This window comes from Pinus tabuliformis, chromosome 9 (assembly GCF_031772625.1).
Source record: "Pinus tabuliformis cultivar Carrire ecotype Pingquan chromosome 9, CPIR1, whole genome shotgun sequence".
Lineage (NCBI taxonomy): Eukaryota > Viridiplantae > Streptophyta > Pinopsida > Pinales > Pinaceae > Pinus > Pinus tabuliformis.
In genome coordinates, this window is record NC_142307.1 from 1,192,524,240 (window position 1) to 1,192,547,283 (window position 23,044).

The 23,044-nt window shown below is 41.0% G+C and overlaps 1 protein-coding gene across 2 annotated transcripts in view; it reads left to right on the forward strand.

The window, feature by feature from the left end:
• The window catches only part of LOC149152817 (CBL-interacting protein kinase 23-like), a 346,757-nt gene extending 323,933 nt beyond the window's left edge, over nucleotides 1-22,824 (forward strand). Inside the window, exons 11-14 of one of the 2 annotated variants that reach the window (XM_089440397.1) lie at nucleotides 21,521-21,637; nucleotides 21,885-21,941; nucleotides 22,187-22,261; nucleotides 22,473-22,824. In XM_089440397.1, the coding sequence (XP_089296523.1) occupies nucleotides 21,521-21,637; nucleotides 21,885-21,941; nucleotides 22,187-22,261; nucleotides 22,473-22,553 (330 nt within the window). In that variant the 3' untranslated portion in view covers nucleotides 22,554-22,824. The remainder of the gene's footprint in view (nucleotides 1-21,520; nucleotides 21,638-21,884; nucleotides 21,942-22,186; nucleotides 22,262-22,472) is intronic. The other variant, XM_089440398.1, reaches the window with a different exon arrangement.
• The last annotated feature ends 220 nt before the right edge of the window (nucleotides 22,825-23,044 follow it).

Sequence of the window (23,044 nt, forward strand, 5' to 3'; positions counted from 1 at the left end):
TGGGTGCACCGTCTGCCCTGTAGTCCCTACCTCTGATGCACGCAGCTCCACTGCCCACTCTACGTCTCCCTTCCGGAAGACTGCCTCCATCCGATGAGCTGAAACAGTCTGAGGTGGATATGTGTGCTGTCCCCATATCTTCTCATGCCTCCTTGTCTTCTCATCATCCCACTCCATCTCTAGGGCCTTCCAATCTGTCGTGACCTTCCTTAGAGTGATAAGCCACTGAACACCCAGTGTCATGTTGGTGTCCGGAATATTGACCACGAAAAAGTGGTCAGTCAGTGTGTAGGTGCCCATCGTCACTGATAACTTTGGGACATAACGAGCACACATCATGGTCTGATCTCATGGGACCAAAATTGAAAAGCCATTGAAGCTCTCTGTCTGTATACCTCTCCGCTCAACCATCTGTGCATCGATGAAGTTGTGGGTTGCCCCACTGTCAACCAAAACTGATACTCGCTGGCCACGTACTGTCCCCCGTACGCGCAGCGTCAAATACTTGGGAACTCCTCGCAATGCTGCAAGGGCCCCTCTGGTAGGTGCAAAAGCTGCACCACCTGCTGCTGGTGGTGGAGGTGGCAAAGGATCCTGCGCGACATGACTATCTCCTGCCTCCACATCATCCTCCTCATCCTCTTCCCCGCTGCTCTCGGAGAAGACCTCAATAAAATGTGCTTTGCCAGCAGCACATCTATGTCCTAGTGCCCACGGCTCCTGACAGGTAAAGCACAACCGCTTCTTCTTCAACTCCCTCCTGGCATCATCATCAATCTGTGCTCATCCTGGATTCCCCTTTGGAGGCGGAATCCTCACATCCTTCCCCTTAGGCTGGAAAGCCTGTCTCTGGGGGTAAGGTCTCCGGGTCCTGGGTAAGACATCCTGTAAGTCCCGGGTCCTGCTAATAGCATCCTGGAGTGTGGCTGGTCTAATGGATCTGACTAGACCCTGAAGTGGATCTGACTAGACCCTGAAGTGGCTCTGCTAACCCCTCAACAAACATGTAGATCCTCCGTGCCGTGGATAGATCTGGCACCATCATTGAAACCCTCAAGAAATCTGCAATGTAGGTCTCTGGGTTCCCAGTCTGTTTGAGCCTCGTCAGTTCAAAAAAGTGCTGTTCCGGATCCCCTCTGTCAAACATCTCTATCAATCTCCTAGTGAACTCGGCATATGTCGTCACTATGGAGTGTCTGAGTGTAACCATCCCATGGAACCACCAGTCCTGGGCCTCACCATCCAAATGTAATGTCGCCACCTTGATGGCCTCTGTCTTCGACATTTGGTTAAGCTGGAAATAGATGTCCAGCTTCTCCACCCAAGACTTTGCCGAACTGTTTGATGAGCCATCAAATGTAGGCAAGTGGAATCTACTAGCTGTGCGGTGGGTGTCTCCATCATGATAATGCTGGTATTCTCTGTGATGGTCGCTGGGTCTACTATCCTGCTGGAGCTGAACAAAGTCTCTGAATGAGAGAGCATCCCTGAACTCCTGCCCATAGGCCTGGTACTCAGCAAAATAATCGCCCATATGACCGGGCTCTGCCTCCTGCTGGGCTCCGGCGCCTGTGTTTGTTCCTAGGAAAGTGGGCATGGTAGAGCGTGTAGGGGCATGTGAGGTCATCTGCTGAGTAGTATCACGCTGAGTGGCACCTTGCTCTGGTAAATAGTGGGATGTACCCGATCCCTCACCAACATGGAAAACCCGTGGGTTCTCACGCTGTCTAGTCTCCACTGCCGTGAATCTCTGCCCCATCACCTCGATTTGCCTCGACAGATCCTGCACTGATTTGAGGAGCATGTCCACAAATCTCTTTCCGTCCTCATCTACCATCAGATCCTCCTGCTCTGCGTCCACCACAGGCTCCTCCTGTTCTGTGTTCACCACAGGCTCCTCCCGTTCTGTGTCCACCACTCGAACACAGTCTCCCTCTCCATAGGTGTTCTCCAACCTACGCTCAATATCTCTATATTTCCTACCTCTGTAACAGATGTAGGGCTTCTCCCTCGGTGTCATAGACTGCTACTCCATAGGCTGAGCCAGATCTATGCTCTGATACCACTGTAATATCCCCTATCAGGGGTATCCCTCAAACACAAGCAAACTCCAACCAGAAAAATAACAGTAGTGCAACATATAATAATGTATACATGGAATATAAGCAGATACTCGAGAAATGCAGAGAGAAATGCTAAGCCATTTTATTATACTGAGTAATGGAACGAGTACAAGAGGTGATCAGAAAGATAGCACCTCGACTTGCACAAGGCAAGTGAAGAAATACACTTAGAATGGTAAGGAAATGGCCTCTCTCTGAACTGCGTCCAAACTGCTGTGTTGCTGCTACTGCTGGAATCAAGTGAGGATTTGGGGCTGTTCCCCTCCTCAGAAAATGCTAAAACTCTGGAATCAACCTCTGCTCAATAAACCCAGAAAAGCCCAGAAAGCTTTTCTAAAATAGCTGACCCCCGAAAATCACCCCCTTGAGGATCGACGCTATCCCTCAAGGCTTTGCGCTGCCCCTGAAGAGAATCCTCCAAAACTCTACCCGAGACTCTGCCAAAATCCTCCAATATGCAAGGGTTGATCCCTTACTCAATCCCCAAGCTCAAATCCTCCACATAAACCCAATCCGGAACTCCTACCAAAAGAGATTGCGTCCTCCCCTCTCAAGACTGCGCAGTCATGAAAATGCTCAGTTCCTTTTCAACTCCAGAAATCGCTCCTCCTGCAAAATACTGATGAAACTACCTTGCTCGAGTAGGCACTCGAAGCCCCCCGGGGCTAAGGTTGAGATCTCCGAATGGAGACACTTGATGCACTAAACAATGCTGCAGACAGACTAAATAGCCAGCGTGCTCTAAGTCGAAATGACTAGCTCAAATGCAACATAATCCAATGCCCAAATGAGGAGGCTCCTCTCTCCTTTATAGCGTTGGCCTCTCTCAAAACCCTAAGGCCCACCTCCTCCAACATAGCCCCTCTTTTGCTACGTGCTCCTTCTCCATCTGCGCAGTCCCTCCAAGTGTCTACGTGGGCCCCCTTCTCTACGTGGTCCTTTGGCCCCCTTGGCTCCCCTTTTAAGTTACAACGTGGTGCTACTAGGGAGTGACTTTATTCAAAAAGTGAGTTATGTCCCCCTTTCCTCACCTTTTTATTTATAAATAACCATAGAAGGCAAAATTGAGCAAAATCGAATATTCCAATTAGCCATGGCTAATTAGGAATATTACAGCCGAGGAGAGCAATTCAAGATCAAGAAGAAGGGCGAAGGAAGGAAGAGGCAGAGCATCAAGGTTAGTGACAAGGTTCTTGGGAGGATGCTAGAGTCAAGGGTCTATGTCGTGGTCTTGGTACTTATCAATTGAAGATCTAAAAGAAGAATTTTGATCGGGTTTTCCTCTGAAGAGGTGAGAGGTTTTGGCCCTGGCTAAGAAGCCTATATACTGTGTCACTTGTCTTTTATTGTGCATATTGGTAATTGTCTTCATAAAGAAAACACATTAATAAGCTAACGAAGAAAAGATCATAAGCTAATAAGTAAAAGTATATCAAAAGCAAGTATCAAGCAGAAAAATTGTTAACTTTGAATGCCCTAGATTTCTCAACACCGACTTGATGTGGAGGTTACATAAATTATATTTGACGCAATAGTAAAACTTTTTACATGATTCAAAAGCCCAAGAAGTGTCCTTTTAAATGTATAATGACTATAGACGCAATATTAATCTTAGGAGTCCACAATGGGGACTTTGACTAATATAATGATGACCCAAGCATGAAACCCATGGTTTAATAAGTCATTGACACAATAATAAAAATTCTTTTCTTTATTCTTTTGACAAGTACATTTCATGATGACTCAAATACATTAATGAAGACCGAACCTAGTTACATTTTCCAACACTCCCTCTTAACTAGGGTGGTATTCGTAATATACAAATACAATGGAAGATCTCAAACTATATGAACAAAGAAGAACTTTAGGCACCGCAATTCCATTGACTAGATTCCTGACTAGGGCAATCTATCCATTGGTCTCTCATCAATTTAGGCAATGCAATGCCACGGACTAGATTCCTAACCAGGACAATCTATCCGAGTGGGAATAAGGTGGACTCAAGCTTTTAGCCTCTCTGGGTACCATCAGGCTTACTTGCTAACCATCAACCCAGGGACCTAGGTGCATTTCCATGGTCAGAGCTCTACAACCCACGCCACCCTCCTTACTTTGGGACCTAGACATCAACACAAAGTGTCGGCCAAATGTCTTCCCAGGCAATGCTTCACTCGCAAAGCCTCAACAAATCTCTTCCAATCTCTTATCATCCATACAATCAACAATACCTACTAAATCAAACAGGTTCCTTAGATATTCAAACTTCTTATTAGGAAGAGACTTTGTTGGTATGTCTGCTACCTGTTCATCTGTCGAGACATACTCCAACTTCACGATCCCATCTTGTTTTGAAAGGTGTAACTAGTTTTGGTCTTCATAATGACATGTAATTATGATTTTATGTAAAGAGATGTAAATAAGATTTTTTTTTTTTTTTTTTATTATATTGGCTTGCTTCATGGGTTTCGTGAGCAAGGATTTTGTTTTTGAGCCAAGACTCCCATTGAGAGTCTTTAGGATTTATTTGTCATCTAGTCATAAAATATAAGAGTCATTGTCATGTAAATGAAGTCATGTTACACTTTGTAAAAGGTCATTTTGTCTATGTAAAGTATCCTCCAAAGAACTTCTCACCAAACCTCTTCAAGTCGGCCTACAAACATTGAAAGCACTGCCAAAACAAGTTGGCCTACATCTAGCTATCAAGTTGGCCTAAAGACCCAAAGAAGAGGGGTATAAGTAGGGGAACTCGGCCTCCATTCTAAGCATCAAGTTCGAACTCAATTCCAGCGAAGAAGTGCAAAGAGGAGGCAGTAAGAAAGGGTTTTTCTCTAAGGTGCAAAGGACACTCTTTTAGGGTATCAAAGGAAGAATCTTCTGGGTAAATCGAAGCAGAATCTTCTGGAGTAGTGAAGTAGATTCCTCTAGGGCAACGAAGAAGGAATTTTCTGGGAGGCAGTAAATAGGTTTCTTCTAGGATAGCGAAGGAAGGAATCCTATGGAATAGAAAAGTAGAGATCAATTTTCTCTAGAAGACCTAGAGGCCAAGATTCTCCAGGGCAATAGTGAAGGTGCAACATAAGAAGTAGAGACCGAGTTTCTCTAGAAGAAGAAAAGGAAGGAAGGACAAGAAAAGACAAGGTTGGTGACAAGGTTCTTGAAGAGGATACTAGAGTCAAGGGTCAGTGTCATGGTCTTGGTACTTATCAATTGAAGATCTAGAAGAAGAATTTTATTGGGTTTTCCTCTCTAGAGGTGAGAGGTTTTGGCCCTGGCTAGAGAAGCCTATATTTTGTATCACTTGTCTTTGTTTACTTTGATAATTGTCTTGATGAAAAGAACACACTAATAAGCTAACAAAGTGAAAAAATCATAAGAAAAGAAGAACAAGCATATCACAATCAATTATCAAGCAGAGAGATTATTAACATTGAATGCCCTAGATTTCTCAGCATGGAATTGGAGCTAAGGTGCTTGAAACAAGAAAGGGCAGACAAAGCAAGATGACACACAAATCAAACTTCAAAAGGGAAATCAAAGAAAGTCAAAGGTTATCAACAAGTCCAAGATCTACATCATAGAAACCCTAGATAAAAGAAGGAAGCAGGAAGAAAAAGTGAAACCCTAGAAGCACTTCAGAGCATCAAAGGATCATAAATCAAGTTCTTTCTCATCAAAAAGGCCATCCATCAACATCAAGAAGAAGGAGGAAGCAAGCAACAATTTGACAAGTAAGTCCATGACTATATCCGATAATATCAAAATGTCTTTTTGCAAGGAAAGAAATAAACAAGTTGGGGCTATAAACTTCCTTGCATGGAAGAAAAGCACTAACCTCAATCTTATTGAGAATGATGTCATGGTTCACATTAAGGGATCAATAACCCAAGCTCCAAAAGAGGATACTCAAGCTAATGCTAAATACATGGAGGGAGAAGTGAGAGCTCAAAGGATTCTTATAGAATCTATAAAAGACTCTCTAATCCCATATGTATCAAAATTAGAAACTGCAAATGCTATATATGACAAACTAGTAGAGTTGTTTTCTATAAGTACCACAGGAGAAATAATCTCCTTAAGGCAAGAACTCTACAAGATAAAGATATCCAAGGAAGATGGAATAGCCTCATACTTCATGAGGATATCAGAAATTCGAGATCAACTACAAGAACTAGGAGAAGTTATGTCTGACAGAGAGATGACCACAGTGGTACTAAATGCACTACCGGAAGAATGGGGCAACTTCACTTCAAGCTTATATGGGAAGAAAGAAACTACTCCATTTCAAGATTTATGGTCACTATGTAAGATCGAAGAAACTAGACTAAAGGAAAAGGTTGATGTCAGACCAAGCGAACATAATCAAGCATATGCTACAATGACAAGAAGAAAGGGAAAATTTGGAAAGTTTGGTCCCTCAAAGAAAAGGAACATGGATAAGATAAGGTGCTTCGGATGTCAGGAACTTGGACACTACAAAAGAGATTGTCCTAATCGTGGTAAGGACAAGAGGAATAGAGAAGGAGCACATATTACTGAAGAAGTGCAAGAACCTGAGTCCAAGAAGCCTAAGAATGAAGAAGTAAAAGTTCTCTACTATGACTGAGATGATCTTCTTCTCAAGGAGGTATTTTTCACTTATAAATGACAGTCTTGATGCAATTTAAAATTAGATAGGATGCATCTCATTAGAAAAATAACATAGAAACATCAGAAGTGAGAGCTCATTACATGGGAAGAAGGTATGTCTGGTCCAAATCCTACTAATTAGGAAGCTCTCAGGAAACCACATGAGTATTTATAAGAAGTAAAAGATCATCATCGACTGGGATCATCATAGAAGAAATGTTAAAATTGGCAACTAGGGCCAAACTCCATGTGGGTCACCTCATTTATGGCAGCTGATATTTTTCCTAGATTCCTCTTGTCGAGAGGTGTAGGATTGATTTAAAGATCATCCGATTCCGACAAGTATTTATGGAGATATGAATTTATTTGTATTTACTTGACAAATTGTCAAGGTCGGCTAGCAGTTAGAAGTGTGGCACACATGCCTAGCGAATCATATAAATACAAGGGAGGTTGATTCATTTTCTCATTATCTCATCTCGCTCATTCTTCTCTCTCTCTCTCCTTAGCTTTGGGTTATAAAAGGAGCAGCTCACACATGGGAAGAAGGAGGACGCTGAAACTGCTGAAGGTCTCTTTGACCTGCATCGACCAAGTGTTGACTCATCAAGGGTGCAGTTTTGGTGTGGCTGCCTCCCCTAGGCAAGCCACAAATTTTGGCACAAAAATCGAGGCAATCTGTCCACAGGTTTGACCAGCGTTGACTGCCTTAGTTTTGGGCAGCAAGTTGACTTCAGTCAATAACAGTTTAACTGTGTTTTTGGCACTGTTCAAGGGCTGTTTCTTCAGGGTGTTCGAGGGCTAGTTGACCGAAAATTAACCAAGCATATTGGAGGTCAATTTCAACTCGTTTGACCGAGTTTGACTATGCTGATCTAGGGTTTGCTGCTGCTGATATAAAATTACAGAATTTTGATTTTGTACTATTTCTCTCTGCTGAACTATTGAATATAAAAGAAGATTTGATCAAAGGGTTTCCCCGCATTGGGGTTTGTCCCTGGCTAGCCACCACATCTTGTGTCTCTTGTCTTGGCTTGTTTTCTGTTGATCGTTTAATGTTCTATTTGCACTTTACTTAATGTATATGTGATTGCTAATCTGTGGCTAATAAGAAGAAAATAAGTAAACTGCTCTAAGCATAGAACATACCATAATTTAACATGGTATCAGAGCTGAGGTGAAGACAAAGCCCAAGCAAGAGCAAGAGCAAGAGCAATCACCGAAGAGAAGGTTGGCAAGGCTATCCTAAAAACTTCATGGGGTCCTCAACGCTCTTCCTCGCCGAATACAAGCTCCATGAGAATTCTGACTATCACGGATGGAAGATGTCTCTCGATCTGACTTTAGAAGATCAGGAAGTGTTGGACCATGTGAGAGGCAATATTGTTGCACCTCCATCAAATGCATCCACTGCTACCAAAAGCAAGTGGTCCAAGGGAGAAGTCAAAGCAAGGAAGATCATCCGGGATTCTATCGACAAGCGCCTAGTGGCCTATGTTTCCGAGTTGACAACCTCCAAGGAAATCTACAATAGATTGGTGAGTTAATTTAAAGTTAATGATGCAAATCAAGTTCTGTTCCTTAGAAATAAGCTGAAGGAAATTAAGAAGGGCAAAGATGAGAGTATGCAAACATATTTCTTAAGGATCACCGAGATCAAGAATGATCTCCTATCTACTGGGGAAGTAGTTCCTGATAGGGAAATGACTATCACAACTCTTGGAGGACTACCACCTGAATGGTATATATTCAGGACTACTCTTCTCAACAATAATGTCATCCTAGGATTTGAGGAATTGATGGCTAGATGTATTCAAGAAGAGACAAGGATGGAAGAGCAAGAAATGCCTGCACTTAAAGGTCATCCCTCTGCCTTCTCTTCTCATGCTAAAAGAAGAAACAATTCTAGGGATAAATCCAAAGGAAATGCTGGACCAAAGGGTGGAAGAAAAGGTCGATGTTACAATTGCAACAAAATGGGCCACTATGCAAGGGAGTGCCCTGATAAAAGGGACTCACACCATGACGATGACCAAAATCACTCTCAAGGCAATCAAAGGACTGGCAGGTCCAATGGCAGAGGCAAAAGAAATGTCGGAAATCGAGGAAGAGGACAACCCTTCAAGAAGGCAAGAAACTCCAGGTATGAATCTAATGTTGTTAACAATAAGCAAGATGAATATTGCCTACCAACGGCCCTCTCTACTACTGCTCCCCCAGACTCGCTGGGAAATTGGCTTATTGATAGTGGTGCCTTAAGGCACTTCACTGGTTACAAAGAAGCTCTCTCCAATCTGATAGAAAAGGAAAACAACCTGGAAATTGTTCTTGGGGACAATGCAAAATATCCCGTGAAAGGTGTAGGGAATGTCACTCTTCAATTGAATCAGGGTAATACAATTCATTTGCAAGAAGTCCTATATGTACCTGATCTCAAAAAGAACCTGGTGTCCGTTTCGACAATGGAGGACAAAGGCTACAAGGTAACCTTCATCGATGGCAAGGTACGTGTATGGAAAAAGAATTTTAAGGAAGCCTTCACTCTTGGGTTTCGAGTCGATTCATTATATCAGGTCGGAGGAAGTCCACTGGGTGTCATGTCTTGTGACACATCACTTCAGTCCAAACTATGGCATCGGAGGTTTGCTCACCTTCATTATAAAGCTCTACCCAATGCAAGACAAATGGTGATAGGGATGCCGGAGTTCCGAGTAGAGCAAGAAGGTGTATGTCCTAGATGTGCTGAAGGAAAACTCAAAAGCGGACCATTCCCCTCGAGCCAAAGCAAGACCTCCAATATATTGCAGTTGGTTCACTCAGAGATATCTGGTGTGATGCCTGTCTCTTTGGGAGGATATTTATATTACCTCACTTTTACAGATGATTATTCTTGCAAGACTTGGATATACTTCTTGAAAACGAAGGATGAAGTGTTCACTTGGTTTCGTCACTTCAAAGCCTTGATCGAGAATCAAACTGAAAAGAAGATCAAGATCTTAAGCACTAATAATGGGACTGAGTATGTATCCAATGAGTTCCATGACTTTTGCAAAGAGGCTAGCATTAAGAGGGAGACTACAACACCATATACTCCTGAGCAGAATGGTGTGGCAGAAAGGAAGAATCTTACAATTGTAGAAGTTGTCCGTGCTATGCTTCACGATCAAAGACTTTTAAAGTTTCTATGGGCCGAAGCTACGAATATCGCCGTATATGTGCAAAACCAATGCCCTCATCAAGCATTGGGTTCCAAGACTCTCGAAGAGATGTTCACTGGTAAGAAACCTGACGTATATCATTTTAGAATTTTTGGAAGTCCGGTATATTTTCATGTGCTAAAGGAGAAGAGGAACAAATTGGGTGCATTTGGAAAGAAAGGAATCTTCGTGGGCTATAGTGAAAACACTAAGGGCTATAGAATCTATGTGGTTGGTCGAAGGGAAATCGAGATTAGCCATGATGTCACCTTTGACGAAGATATGGCTCTTATCAAAGTTGACAATCTTTCTACTCAAAGGGGATCTAAAGAAGCTGACACCAGGAAACCCAAGGAAAAGGAAGATGAGATGATGCTCGATGTGGAAGAACCTATGGATCCTATTGATCCCCCTCCGCAAGAGCCTTCCTCTTCTAGGAAGAGGCCTTCATGGCTTAGGGGGACACTTGATGATGTTGAAGGGCACATTACACCCAGGGGAACCTTCCGGGAAAGTAAGAAGTCGACCAAGTATCAAGGATACTTGACCATCATGAGCACGATCATCCAAAATTAGCCTTTGTCATTCATAGAAGTTGTCAAGCATCAACTATGGAAGGATGCTATGACTGAGGAATATGAGTCCATCATGAAAAACAATGTCTGGGATGTGGTCCCCAGACCCCAGGACAAAACAGTTGTCACTTCGAAATGGCTTTACAAGATAAAGCATGCAGTTGATAGAAGTGTGGAAAAGTATAAGGCTTGTTTTGTCGCTCGTGGCTTCTCTCAAAAGGAAGGTATAGATTATGACGAGATATTTGCACTTGTTGCCCGATATACCACCATCTGCTCGATCATAGCCCTTGCTGCTTCGCAAGGATGGAACCTACATTAGATGGATGTCAAGACCGCGTTTTTGCATGGTTCGATCAAAGAGGAGGTCTATGTGGAGCAACTCGAAGGATTTGAGATTCATGATCAAGAATCTCATGTATGTAGGTTGAAGAAGGCCCTCTATGGTCTGAAGCAAGCACCCCAAGCGTGGTATGAGAGGATCGATAACTACTTGATGAAGCTGGGATTCACTAGGAGTGAAGCTGTCCCTAACCTTTACTTTAAGGTTGAAGATGACAATCCTCTCATACTGGTGTTGTACGTTGACGACCTCTTTCTAACAGGTGCAGAGCCTCTCATTCACAAATGTAAGAGGGAGTTGGCTTCTAAATTTGAGATGAAGGACCTAGGACTGATGCACTATTTCCTAGCACTAGAAGTCTGGTAGAAGCCAGGGGAAATTTTCCTATCTCAAGGAAAATATGTGGTGAAGATATTGGAGAGATTCGATATGGTGGACTGCAAGCCTGTGACTACCCCAATGGAGCTTGACTTCAAGAAGTTAAGCGGTAGTGCTGTTGAACCCGTCTTACGAAATGCTATCGAGTAACGTCAACTCATCCAAGCATTGATGTTCTTGGTGAACTTTCGTCCGGATATATGTTTTGCAATCAACACGTTGAGTCAACATATGGTTGAGCCTCACCACTCACATTCGATTGGTGCTAAGAATCTGTTGAGATATCTTCGTGGCACAATCACTCATGGGTTGAGATACACTGCCGGAAATGTGAGACTACATGGATATACCGACGCTGATTGGGCAGGCAGTGTGGTGGACCGAAAGAGCACTTCTGGGTGTTGTTTCTCTTTGGGATCTGCCTCGATATCCTGGATGAGCAGGAAGTAGAAGTCGGTGGCTTTGAGCACCACCGAGGCAGAGTATATTGCTGCTAGTATGGCCTCTTGTGAGGCAGTTTGGTTGCGAAAGCTCTTCAGTGAGCTGTTTGGATTTACATTGGATACCACTGTGATCCTGTGTGACAACTAGAGCGGGATTCGTTTATCAGAGAATCTTGTATTTCATGATCGCTCCAAGCATATCGATATTAGGTACCACTATATTCAGGATATGGTGCAGCGGGGAGCAATAAGGCTCCAACATATCGATACAGATGAACAGGTCGCCGACATTTTGACGAAGCCCCTGGGAAAGGTCAAATTCTTGACTTTCTGGGAACGACTTGGTGTCGTTCAAAGACCCTCTTATGAGGGTTGAGTATGATGTATCGAGCTCTGGGAGCTCCAGGGGGTGCGAGGTACTTCTTGGAGTGACATGCGATCACAGGGCGACCACCATCCCCTGGTAGTGCACTATGTACAGGGTGAAAGGTTCAACCTTCACCTGTGACACCCTGTGGCGACTGTAGGACAAGATGATTAGTTCTCTTGTGGGCCAAGATGATTAGTTCTCCGTGGCGACTGTGGAACAGGATGATTAGTTCTCCTGTGGGCCAGGATGATTAGTTCTCCGTGGCGACTGTGGAACAAGATGATTAGTTCTCTTGTGGGCCGGGATGATTAGTTCTCTTATGGCGACTGTTGGACATGATGATTTGTTCTCCTGTGGACAGGATGATTAGTTCTCCTATCGAGGCATCGTACCCATGCAGTCTAGGACTCATGGGAAGTACCTCTCATCTGATCAATGAGTAGGGAAATGGGGTTAGGGACCATTAGTAGTACTATCGATGGACACATTGTTGTATCTACCATACTCCCTATGCTAGGATGACCTCCATTGATCTGGGATCAATGATACTGATCTGGGATCAGTGAGAGTGGTATGACACACTCTGAGACTGACTTTGGGTCAGTGGAGGATGGTATGATGCATACTTGATCATTTCTTCTTCTTCATAGTTCGAGCAGAGCAAAGCAAGGCCAAGCAGTGCAGGGCAGTGCATTTGATGGCTGGGATAGTAGCGACAGTCAAACGAATTGTAAATGGAGTTCTCCCTAGTTGAGAGGGAGTGTTAAAATTGGCAACTAGGGCCAAACTCCATGTGGGTCACCTCATTTATGGTAGCTGATATTTTTCCTAGATTCCTCTTGTCGAGAGGTGTATGATTGATCTAAAGATCATCCGATTCCGACAAGTATTTATGGAGATATGAATTTATTTGTATTTACTTGACAAATTGTCAAGGTCGGCCAGCAGTTAAAAGTGTGGCACACATGCCTAGTGAACCATATAAATACAAGGGAGGTTGATTCATTTTCTCATCATCTCATCTCACTCATTCTTCTCTCTCTCCTTAGCTTTGGGTTATAAAAGGAGCAGCTCACACGTGGGAAAGATGACGCTGAAACCGCTGAAGGTCTCTTTGACCTGGTTGACCAAGCGTTGACTCATCAAAGGTGCGGTTTTGGTGTGGCTGCCTTTCCTAGGCAGGCCGCAAATTTTGGCATAAAAATTGAGGCAATCCTTCCACAGGTTTGACTAGCGTTGATTGCCCTAGTTTTGGGCAGCAGGTTGACTTCGGTCAACATCAGTTTAACTGTGTTTTTGGGGCTGTTCAAGGGTTGTTTCTTCAAGCTGTTCGAGGGCTAGTTGACCGGAAATTGACCAAGCATATTGGAGGTCAATTTCAACTCGTTTGACCAAGTTTGACTTTGCTGATCTAGGGTTTGTTGCTGCTGATATAAAATTACAGAATTCTGATTTTGTACTATTTCTCTCTGCTGAACTATTGAAGATAAAAGAAGATTTGATCAAAGGGTTTCCCCGCATTGGGGTTTGTCCCTGGCTAGCTGCCACATCTTGTGTCTCTTGTCTTGGCTTGTTTTCTGTTGATCGTTTAATGTTCTATCTGCACTTTACTTAATGTATATGTGATTGCTAATTTGTGGCTAATAAGAAGAAAATAAGTAAATTGCTCTAAGCATAGAACATACCATAATTTAACAAGAAAACATCTACCAGATGAGGACATAAAATATCCTCAAGTTTCTCTAATAGATTTCTCATCAAAGGACTCACTGATAGAGAAAGGAAGCAAAAGTTTTTCATTAGGAATTCCAACTTGTGGGATTCAAGGAATAATATGATGACACAACAAGGAAAGAAGGTATGAAGGATAAAGTCCCTTCGGATGAAGCTACTACAAGAAGTTTGGATGACTGAAAGAAAAATGAGGTATGTATGCTCACATGGATTATTATGAAAGTCATATGGTTACAGTTAAATATGATCTAGAGAAGAAAGGATCTCCTCCTCCGAAGTATTGTAGAAGAGCATAAGTCACACTAGATGAAATCAACATAATATATGCAACATAAGGAAGCTGACTACAATCAAGATTGGAAGCTTCTGGGAATGAAGTGTGTGAAAAGAAAGGAAGAGATTGTGATAATATACAACGATGATAGAAGGCATTCAAAGTCCAAGAAGATTTGACTAGAATATCTCCAGGAAGAAGTCAGAAAAAGATAGAGACCCTTGACACTAAATATCTCTAAGATATGTGTCAATCTGCATGGAAGATGCCAACACTTACAAGAAGATGTCATGGTGCAATATCATTACAAAGGTAACTCTGAAGAGTTCATTGATTATCTTTAAACTAACATCTGGATGGGCTTATGTAGGACTATCAAAGGGAAGATCTGTAAATGACTTCCAAGTAGACCATGTAGAAGGATGTAATGTCCTTCCGAGATATATGGCATGAAATCAACATGACATGAAGCTAAAACAGATGGAAAATTTGATAAAACACTTTCTGATAAGTTGAGGACATGAATGACTCATGAACAAAAGTGATGAATGATCTATGACGTTCCCAAAGGATGAAGACTCCTTATCAAAGAAGAAATTCATGACATCGAAGAAATGAGCTCTTCATGTAGCTAAGTGTTCTAGAGCTGCTATAGGTCCCTGGTCAAGAGTGAGCCTGAGAAGAAGTTTCTTACTTGGCAGAAACTTGGAAATTTCTAAGTTGAAATCTTAGGTACATTCCTCTGTGATAGGAATGGGTACATTAAAGAAATAAAAACCTCCTAGTATAAGGAGCGATAGACATGTTGTTCTATGCTTCACCTGAGAAGACAAAATGGAGGATTCTGTAATCATTTGGCATCCGATGCTCTTGTGGGATGAGTTAGGGAATCCCATGGAAGAGTAGTCGTGGGGCACTGATATTCTTTTGGGGACTGGGGAGTCCAAGAAAGGAATAGTGCTCATGGAGCATATCCTGAGAGAGCCTGGATGGGGTATGTTTTGAGAGAGACAATGATGAGGATGTCAATAAATCATGTCTCGCCAACATTTTGCTTTGATCTTATGGAGAGATAGAGTTGTTAGTCAAGGCCTTGATATATAAATGCTGGTTGGTATGATGCTATACAAATGAGTTACAAATCCGAATTCTTCTTAAGAGAAATTCTTCAGATTGAGAAAGTCCAAGGTACCATTATGAATACCTCCCTAGCTAAGAGGGAGTGTTGAAAGGTGTAACTAGGTTCGGTCTTCATAATGACATGTAATTATGATTTTATGTAAAGAGATGTAAATAAGAAAAAAAATTACTATATTGACTTGCTTCATGGGTTTCATGAGCAAGGATTTTGTTTTTGAGTCAAGACTCCCATTGAGAGTCTTTAGGATTTATTTGTCATCTATTCATAAACTATAAGAGTCATTGTCATGTAAATGAAGTCATGTTACACTTTGTAAAAGGTCATTTTATCTATGTAAAGTATCCTCCAAAGAACTTGTCACCAAACCTCTTCAAATCGACCTACAAAGATTGAAGGAGCTGCCAAAACAAGTCGGCCTACAACTAGTTGTCAAGTCGGCTTAAAGACCCAGCGAAGAGGGGTATAAGTAGGGGAACTCGACCTCCATTCGAAGCATCAAGTTCGGACTCAATTACAGTGAAGAAGTGCGAAGAGGAGGCAGAAAGAAAGGGTTTGTCTCTGAGGTGAAAAGGACACTCTCTAGGGTATCGAAGGAAGAATCTTCTAGGTAAATCGAAGCAGAATCTTTTGGAGCAGCGAAGTAGATTCTTCTGGGGCAACGAAGAAGGAATTTTCTGGGAGGCAGTAAATAGGTTTCTTTTGGGATAGCGAAGGAAGGAATCCTCTAGAATAGAAAAGTAGAGACTGAGTTTCTCTAGAAGGCCTAGAGGCTGAGATTCTCTAGGGCAGTAGTGAAGGTGCAACATAAGAAGTAGAGATCAAGTTTCTCTAGAAGAAGAAAAGGAAGGAAGGACAAGAAAAGACAAGGTTGGTGACAAGGTTCTTGAAGAGAATACTAGAGTCAAGGGTCAGTGTCATGGTCTTGGTACTTATCAATTGAAGATCTAGAAGAAGAATTTTATCAGGCTTTCCTCTCTAGAGGTGAGAGGTTTTGGCCCTGGTTGGAGAAGCCTATATTTTGTGTCATTTATTTACTTTGATAATTGTCTTGATGAAAAGAACACACTAATAAGCTAACAAAGTGAAAAGATCATAAGAAAAGAAGAACACGCATATCACAAGCAATTATCAAGTAGAGAAATTATTAACATTGAATGCCCTAGATTTCTCAACATCCTGCACCGAGTTCCTAATAAAGTGGAGCTTATTGTTAATATGCTTTGTGTTGAAGTTTCTATGTTTACGTAGTTTAGAAACCCTTCATGCACTTTTTCTGATTTATTCCTACCTACATGTTATTTTTCTTTAACAAGTTATTTACAAAGTAAATACTGAAAATAAACACCAGTGCATGGTCAACATATTACAGATCAACGACAAAAAGAAAAAAGAACAAACACACCACATGACATCATTATTTTTGGACCAATGTCCCCGTAAAAACCCAATGCGGGAAAACCGGTGCAGCTATCTGGGGGTTTTCTTATTAAGCAATATCATAGTACACTCTGGGTGCCGAAACTGGCCTACCCAACGGAGAATTTCCTTAGCAACTATACCTCACAGTTTGAGAGAAATCTCCTGGCTGAAACCCCGGAAAATCCTTCCAGCAGCGCCTCAGCACAAAACTGCTTTGCAACCCCAGCGTCTACCCAAACTGGACTGCGTCAGCCCCTCTCTATCTCACGCTGGCCCTGCGTCAGCCTTTCTAGGCCTGTGTCAGCCCCAGGAGGCCCTGCGTCAGCTCTGGGAGCCTCTGCGTCAGCTGCCCTGGCCCCTCTGGTGCTCTGCGTAGCACTTGGCTGCCTCTGCGTGGCCCTGCATCACCCTCCTTGGTTGCTGCGCTGCTTTCCCAACACAATCTCTGCCTTCTCTGTTTCTCTGTACTCAATGCCCCTCAGTTGCTCTCTCGATCACTAATTCTGTCTCTCTTAGCAAACCCCGCTCTAGAGAATAGAATGACTGATAATTTGGTGTGTTCTCCAAGTGACCCTCAAGCCTCCTCTTATACTTTTCCTGTTGACATCTCAACGGCCGAGATTAAGTCCCTAATCAACGGCTAAGATTAGATCTGGTTTGATCCATGTCTTTTGGACCACTCTAACACAGATTCAGATAAATACACATTAATATTTTATTTTCCCTAAGTTTAGACTTAGGGACTCCATTAAAAATATTATTTTAATATCTCCTTATTTGTTTAGAATCTGCCCAAACCCTTTTTGGGTATTGGAGATCTCATGTGCCCCAACCTTTCCACCAATTTTCGTGGCTAGAGAACATCCGATGCTACCCCAAATCAACACTCCCTCTTCGTGAGGACTGTGCTCTAGCAATACACCTCACTGAGTATTACTCTGATCATCTGGCATCGGTACCTATGCTGATGCTAGGCCTTCCTGCCCAACTAGGTGGGTATTGTTAATGAAGCCTTAGCTTCCTCATCTAGCCTTCTTGCAACCACCTTGATTCTTTACCAAGTTGAAGGAATTGATGGGAAGTAACACCTTAGAATAGACATTAATAAAATTGACCAAGACCACATAACTTCAAACATTCACCTACAACTTTGGTTTACCTTGTATGTAATTGGTTATCATTTATGCTCTTTCTCAAATACATACAAGTTGGATTGTGAGACTCTCATTTACTTGCAAGCATTATACTTTATATTCTTGTATTTGTCTATTTCATGCTCATGTTAGTTGCCCTTTGATATTATTATATCATATTTGAGCAATTTCTCTTTTAAGTACAAATTCTATTCTCTTGCAAGCTCTATGTCCATTTTGTTGCTCATCTCTCAAAGTTGTATATAATCTTTTGTCTTGATCTACTGACACTTGTCTTGCAGCTTTCCTATCCATGCAACTCGTTGTAACTTGAAAATTATATTTCATTGCAAGGATTGTGATTTCATCTTGGGCATATATTTCTTGCAAGTATATTATTGGCATTGGTCTATTTACAATTTGCCTTGCAGGATCTATTTTGTTGAATCTATATGATCTATCCACATATTTGATGTTATATATGCTCATAATTATTTGAACTTGCTAATCAATTTCATTTCAAGTTATATTTAAAGTCTGCCTAATTTATTTACTAATTATCTCCTAGAACTTGTTATCTTTAGCAAGATTTCCTTTTAGAATCTTCCTTGGGGACCATTCCCCTTGGTTTAGCTAGGAGAGAACTTAAATGGAGAGATTTGGGATCGGGAGACAACCCCTTCTCTGAACCTTGCTGCAAAGAACACACCTTGTGGGGTTGAGGATTTTTCCCACTTGTCTTGGATGTGCAAATCTGTGGACAACAAGTCTTTTTCTCTACTTGGGCCAAAATGTGATCTTTGTAGTGGTGCGGTTTCTCTTGGACATCATATTTTGCATGGAGATGTTTTTTAGGATTGAAAGAAGTGCTTCTTGGGAGAATTTTGTAAGTTTAATGTTCTCTTTTCTATATTTTTCATATTATATGTGTGAATTAGGGTTTCTATTTTATGATAAATCTATGTTGAAGAATTGCTTCATTATAACATGCAAAATTGTTCTTCTTGAAGCCTATAAGAAAAATCTAATTGTGCATTCCTTATATTAATTTCTCCACTCACAAGAAAAATAGTTAGGGTTTTAAAAGTGGATGCCGTAGTGTTTCTGGGAAAACTAGTGTCTTTTCGATCGACTAGCCCTCTAGGATTGGCAGCTACCCTAGAAACAAGCAGTTTAAAGCAATTTGCGATTTCCTCTATGTATAACAGATAAGAGAGAGGCAAAGGAACCAACTTGGATCTTCCGCTTAACTCCTTGCTTGATCTCTCTCCCCCTTGACAGAGCTTGCACCTCCTCTCCTACTTATCCCGCTTAGAGAATACCTGTAGAAACAAAGTAACAAAACACCATCAAAGCATCTTGATCTATTATATCATAAGCATTGTAGAATCAGAAATACAATGAACATACAATGGCATTCATAAATAACAACATTCACAAATACACAATTGTATGGAATAAAACTCAAAGAACTTTATTAAAATAGAAGGGAGAATTACAACCCAGCTGTCTGATCCAACATCATCCTTCCAGCATCAAAGCCCTCTTCACCTCATGAAAAGCAAGATCACCCAACAATACAATGCTCTTTCTTAGATACAAACTATCAACACTTCCTTACCAATTACAAAATTCCAGCCTCTAGATCTCTCAGCTGAGGGATCCATTTATAGATGTATGCAAGGGTGTGAGTCATTTCTGAGTTTTTTATTAGTGTCATTCCACTTGTTGTTTTTGGTTCCACTTGGAGATTTCTTGGATCTCTTACTCATCCCTGGGCGAATTCAGAGAGGCAAGTGTCATAGGAGAAGTTTCTAGAAGATTCCATGAGCATCCACTTAGCAAACTGTCTTGGACATTTGTCCATTCTTGCTCATCGCACCCCACAGAAGGCCTCTTCAGTATGCATCGCACCTGGCTAGTGTAGAAGTCAGTATGCATCGCACCCTGACAGTGGAGCTTTCAGTATGGTCCAGTTTAGGCCAGTTCTGGATGGTTTTTCAGGTGGAACTTTTGGGGAATGATGTAATCAATTGACCATGATCTTTTAGGGTATGAAACAACACTTTTAGGGGTTAAAGAGCCCTAGTTTATCGACATATAAGATTGGGTTGAAGTGCCCAAATATGTCTATAACACATAGTCAGGCCCCCTTACTCCATCAAAATTGTTCTCATTGAATTTAACCCCAGAAGACTCCATTAAGCCCATTTAGGTTAAGACACTAATCATTATTACGTTGATCATCCATAAAGTTAACTAAATATTTTCCTTTTTACGTTGTTCCTAGACATCTAGTGTTAATGACTAGGGTTTTAGGGTAGAAATTTGCATAAAAGTGAAATCATGTTGGATGCTTATGGTTCATAAAGTAGGAATTACATCAATAAATCACATAAAAGCAAAATCTATCATTGTGCATGGTTAATCCTTCCTTTTTAGGGATGACATCATCCTTATTTGCTGTTTATGCATTATTTTGAGCCATAAAATTCCATTGATAACCCTAACCCTAGGTGTTTATTCGAAGGCCTTAACTCCCTTTTGATGAGTATCCTTGAAAGGCCTTTTATTTGGCTGTTATATGACATCGTGTACCCTATCATTCCAGATCATCAAAACCCTAACTTATAATAACCATCTTTTCGGTCTAGGAATAGAGTATTTGAACATTGGCATAGAATATCTAGGCCTTTCTAGGCTTTGCCAATGCTTTGTCCCATTATTAGACCTAATATCTATCACCTTGAACCATAGTAATTGAATATCCTTAAGGTGATTTAGTGAAGCCTCCATTGTGGTTAAAAACCAGAAAAGAACAGGAGAAAGATTTCTAAGGTGACAGTGGCAACCCTTTCTCTTGTTGCCATAAAGTCAGGTTCTGCTTAGTGAGGCCTTGCATTAGGCTTGCTAGAATTTGCAGCAACAAGCACCCCTACTAAAATGAGGGGTAACAATACCTCCTGGTAGATGACAGGTCCAATGGCTGCTGTAGGGAACTGATTAAACTTAGGGCCAAAAAAGAAATGGAAATCAACATGAAAAAATGCTGTAAATAAAATAGCAAACCTTGGCAACTGTCAAATCTCCCATTAAAAATTGGCATGAAGAGGTAAATCTAGTGGACATTGCAAACCCTATACTAAATATCAACTAACAAGTGAAATTGAAGCATGACTTTTTATACATGGTTGGGAACATGGAAACAGTAGATAGGAATCAATCTCCACTCCACAGTAACTCTACTAATGGTGACGGAAACACTCACTTCCCCTCCTTAGCTTGCTGAAAAGCAATGAGAAACTCTTTCGCTGTCAATCCCTTGCCTCCATTTTTCAAAATGGGGTAAAAAACTAAAAATTGGATCTTAAGGGGTAATCGTAATTGACACAGACCCAACAATAAATTTTGACAACTTGTGATAATTTTGGAACCTATTGCTATCTTTTAAAAAAATGCTATTGGGGGTTCAAAAAAATTGCAGTATTTTGATGCAATATTATTGGCACCTTGAAAATTTCGCCACTTATGTGGTTGATATTTTCGTGATATTTGCAATGTAGTGTCTAATATGCTCAATAGCAGGCCTAGTTTTCCTTTTGTAGTAGTCATGGTATAGCAAATTTCTTAGAAAACAAATGATTACTTTATGTTTGCACCTCTCAAAATTTTGAAATGATGTGTGTTTTCAGTTTGTCATCTACATTATCCTTTTTATAAATGTTTATTTATGTTTCTTGGCAATGTTGTGCTACTGTTAGGGAATTGTCAAGCAAGAAACAAGATTCAAGTCTAAATACCCTGCCAATTACATAACAGCAAAAATCAGGGAAGCTGCATTGTATCTTGGCTTTGATGTGCAAACACAAAATAACAAGGTGGAGAAAATCTAACATGTTTTATCTTTGAGTAGGATGTTTGGCATATAAACAATTTTCTTTGACACTAATGTGTTCATTTGATGCTGTCCCAAAGAAATATATTTTCTATTAGATGGTAATTACTTTTTTTAGTTTTGTCTAAGTTTCTCTTCCTTTGTAAACTACTTATTTTGAAGGAAGTTGGACATGACGAATATGTATCATTCTACTGGTTTAGATGACAATATATTTTGCTTGTGCTCAGATGAAACTACAAGGTGTGAAGGGTGGAAGAAAAGGTCATTTGCGTGTAGCAACAGAGGTATGGACATTGACAATCTAGATAATTGTATAAACGTGTTCTACAGAATCAAGGATGACATCATAATGCATGTTACAAAAGGGTGGTACTCTTTTAACTGCAATTCATGCAACTCTTCGCAATTCAAACCTTCATTTCAAAGTTGCCCCTAGCTTTGCCGGTCTTGAAATTGTCGCTTACCATGTTTATAATAGAGCATATTTATTTTCTTCATAATTTCTGAAAATTGAGTGCAACTTCTGCAGGTCTATGAAGTGGCTCCTTCCCTTTGCCTGGTTGAACTCCATAAAGTGGCAGGTGATACGCTGGAGTTTCACGAGGTGACATTCGTGTTCTTTCTCAGATGTTACAATCGGGAAGGATTTAATTTTTACTTAAAGTTGTTCAGTAGTAGATTCTTTCATAGCTGTTATTCTTCATTCCTTTTAGATTATTCTTTAGCTTCAGAGTCCAGATAGTCATTCACTCTTCTGAAGCTTTTGAACATTCTTTGAATTTGACGTCAATGTGGTGCGGATGGCTTTTTGGCAGTTTTATCAGAACCTTAGACCTGGGCTAAAAGATATCCTGTGGATGTCTGAAAAAGAGGCAGAAGAAAATAAGCCTACTTGATTCCAGCTTGTAACAGTATGCTTTTGTCAACTACAGACTGTGGACTAGTTATAGAAAAGTTCTGATACGAAACCAGAAGAAACCAGAACCTTTTGTAACTCTTAATTTTTATGTTTTTTTTTTTTATGAATCTTTACATTATTGAGTTTGAATGTCTCCAGCTTTGGGAACAGGATTACAGTTTGTTTACCAATTATAAGATATTTTGCACAGTTTTAGCGGACATTTCATTTTAGTGATCAATGGACAAATTCAGATTGCATGAAAATGATACCACTGTGTTTTTAAGGTTTGAAGCATGTCTTTTCTTTCTTGAGGCTACAGAAGGTCAGTTTGAACATCGTTGTTTAATCTCTTCTTTCTAACCTTGAAGATGCATTATATATTCATATTCAAGTTGATATGAGAATATATGCCGCAGAGTTTTGTGGTCAGACCTTATTAAGATTATCTTCCATCTTACTAGGAGTTTTACCTTGTAATTTATACCT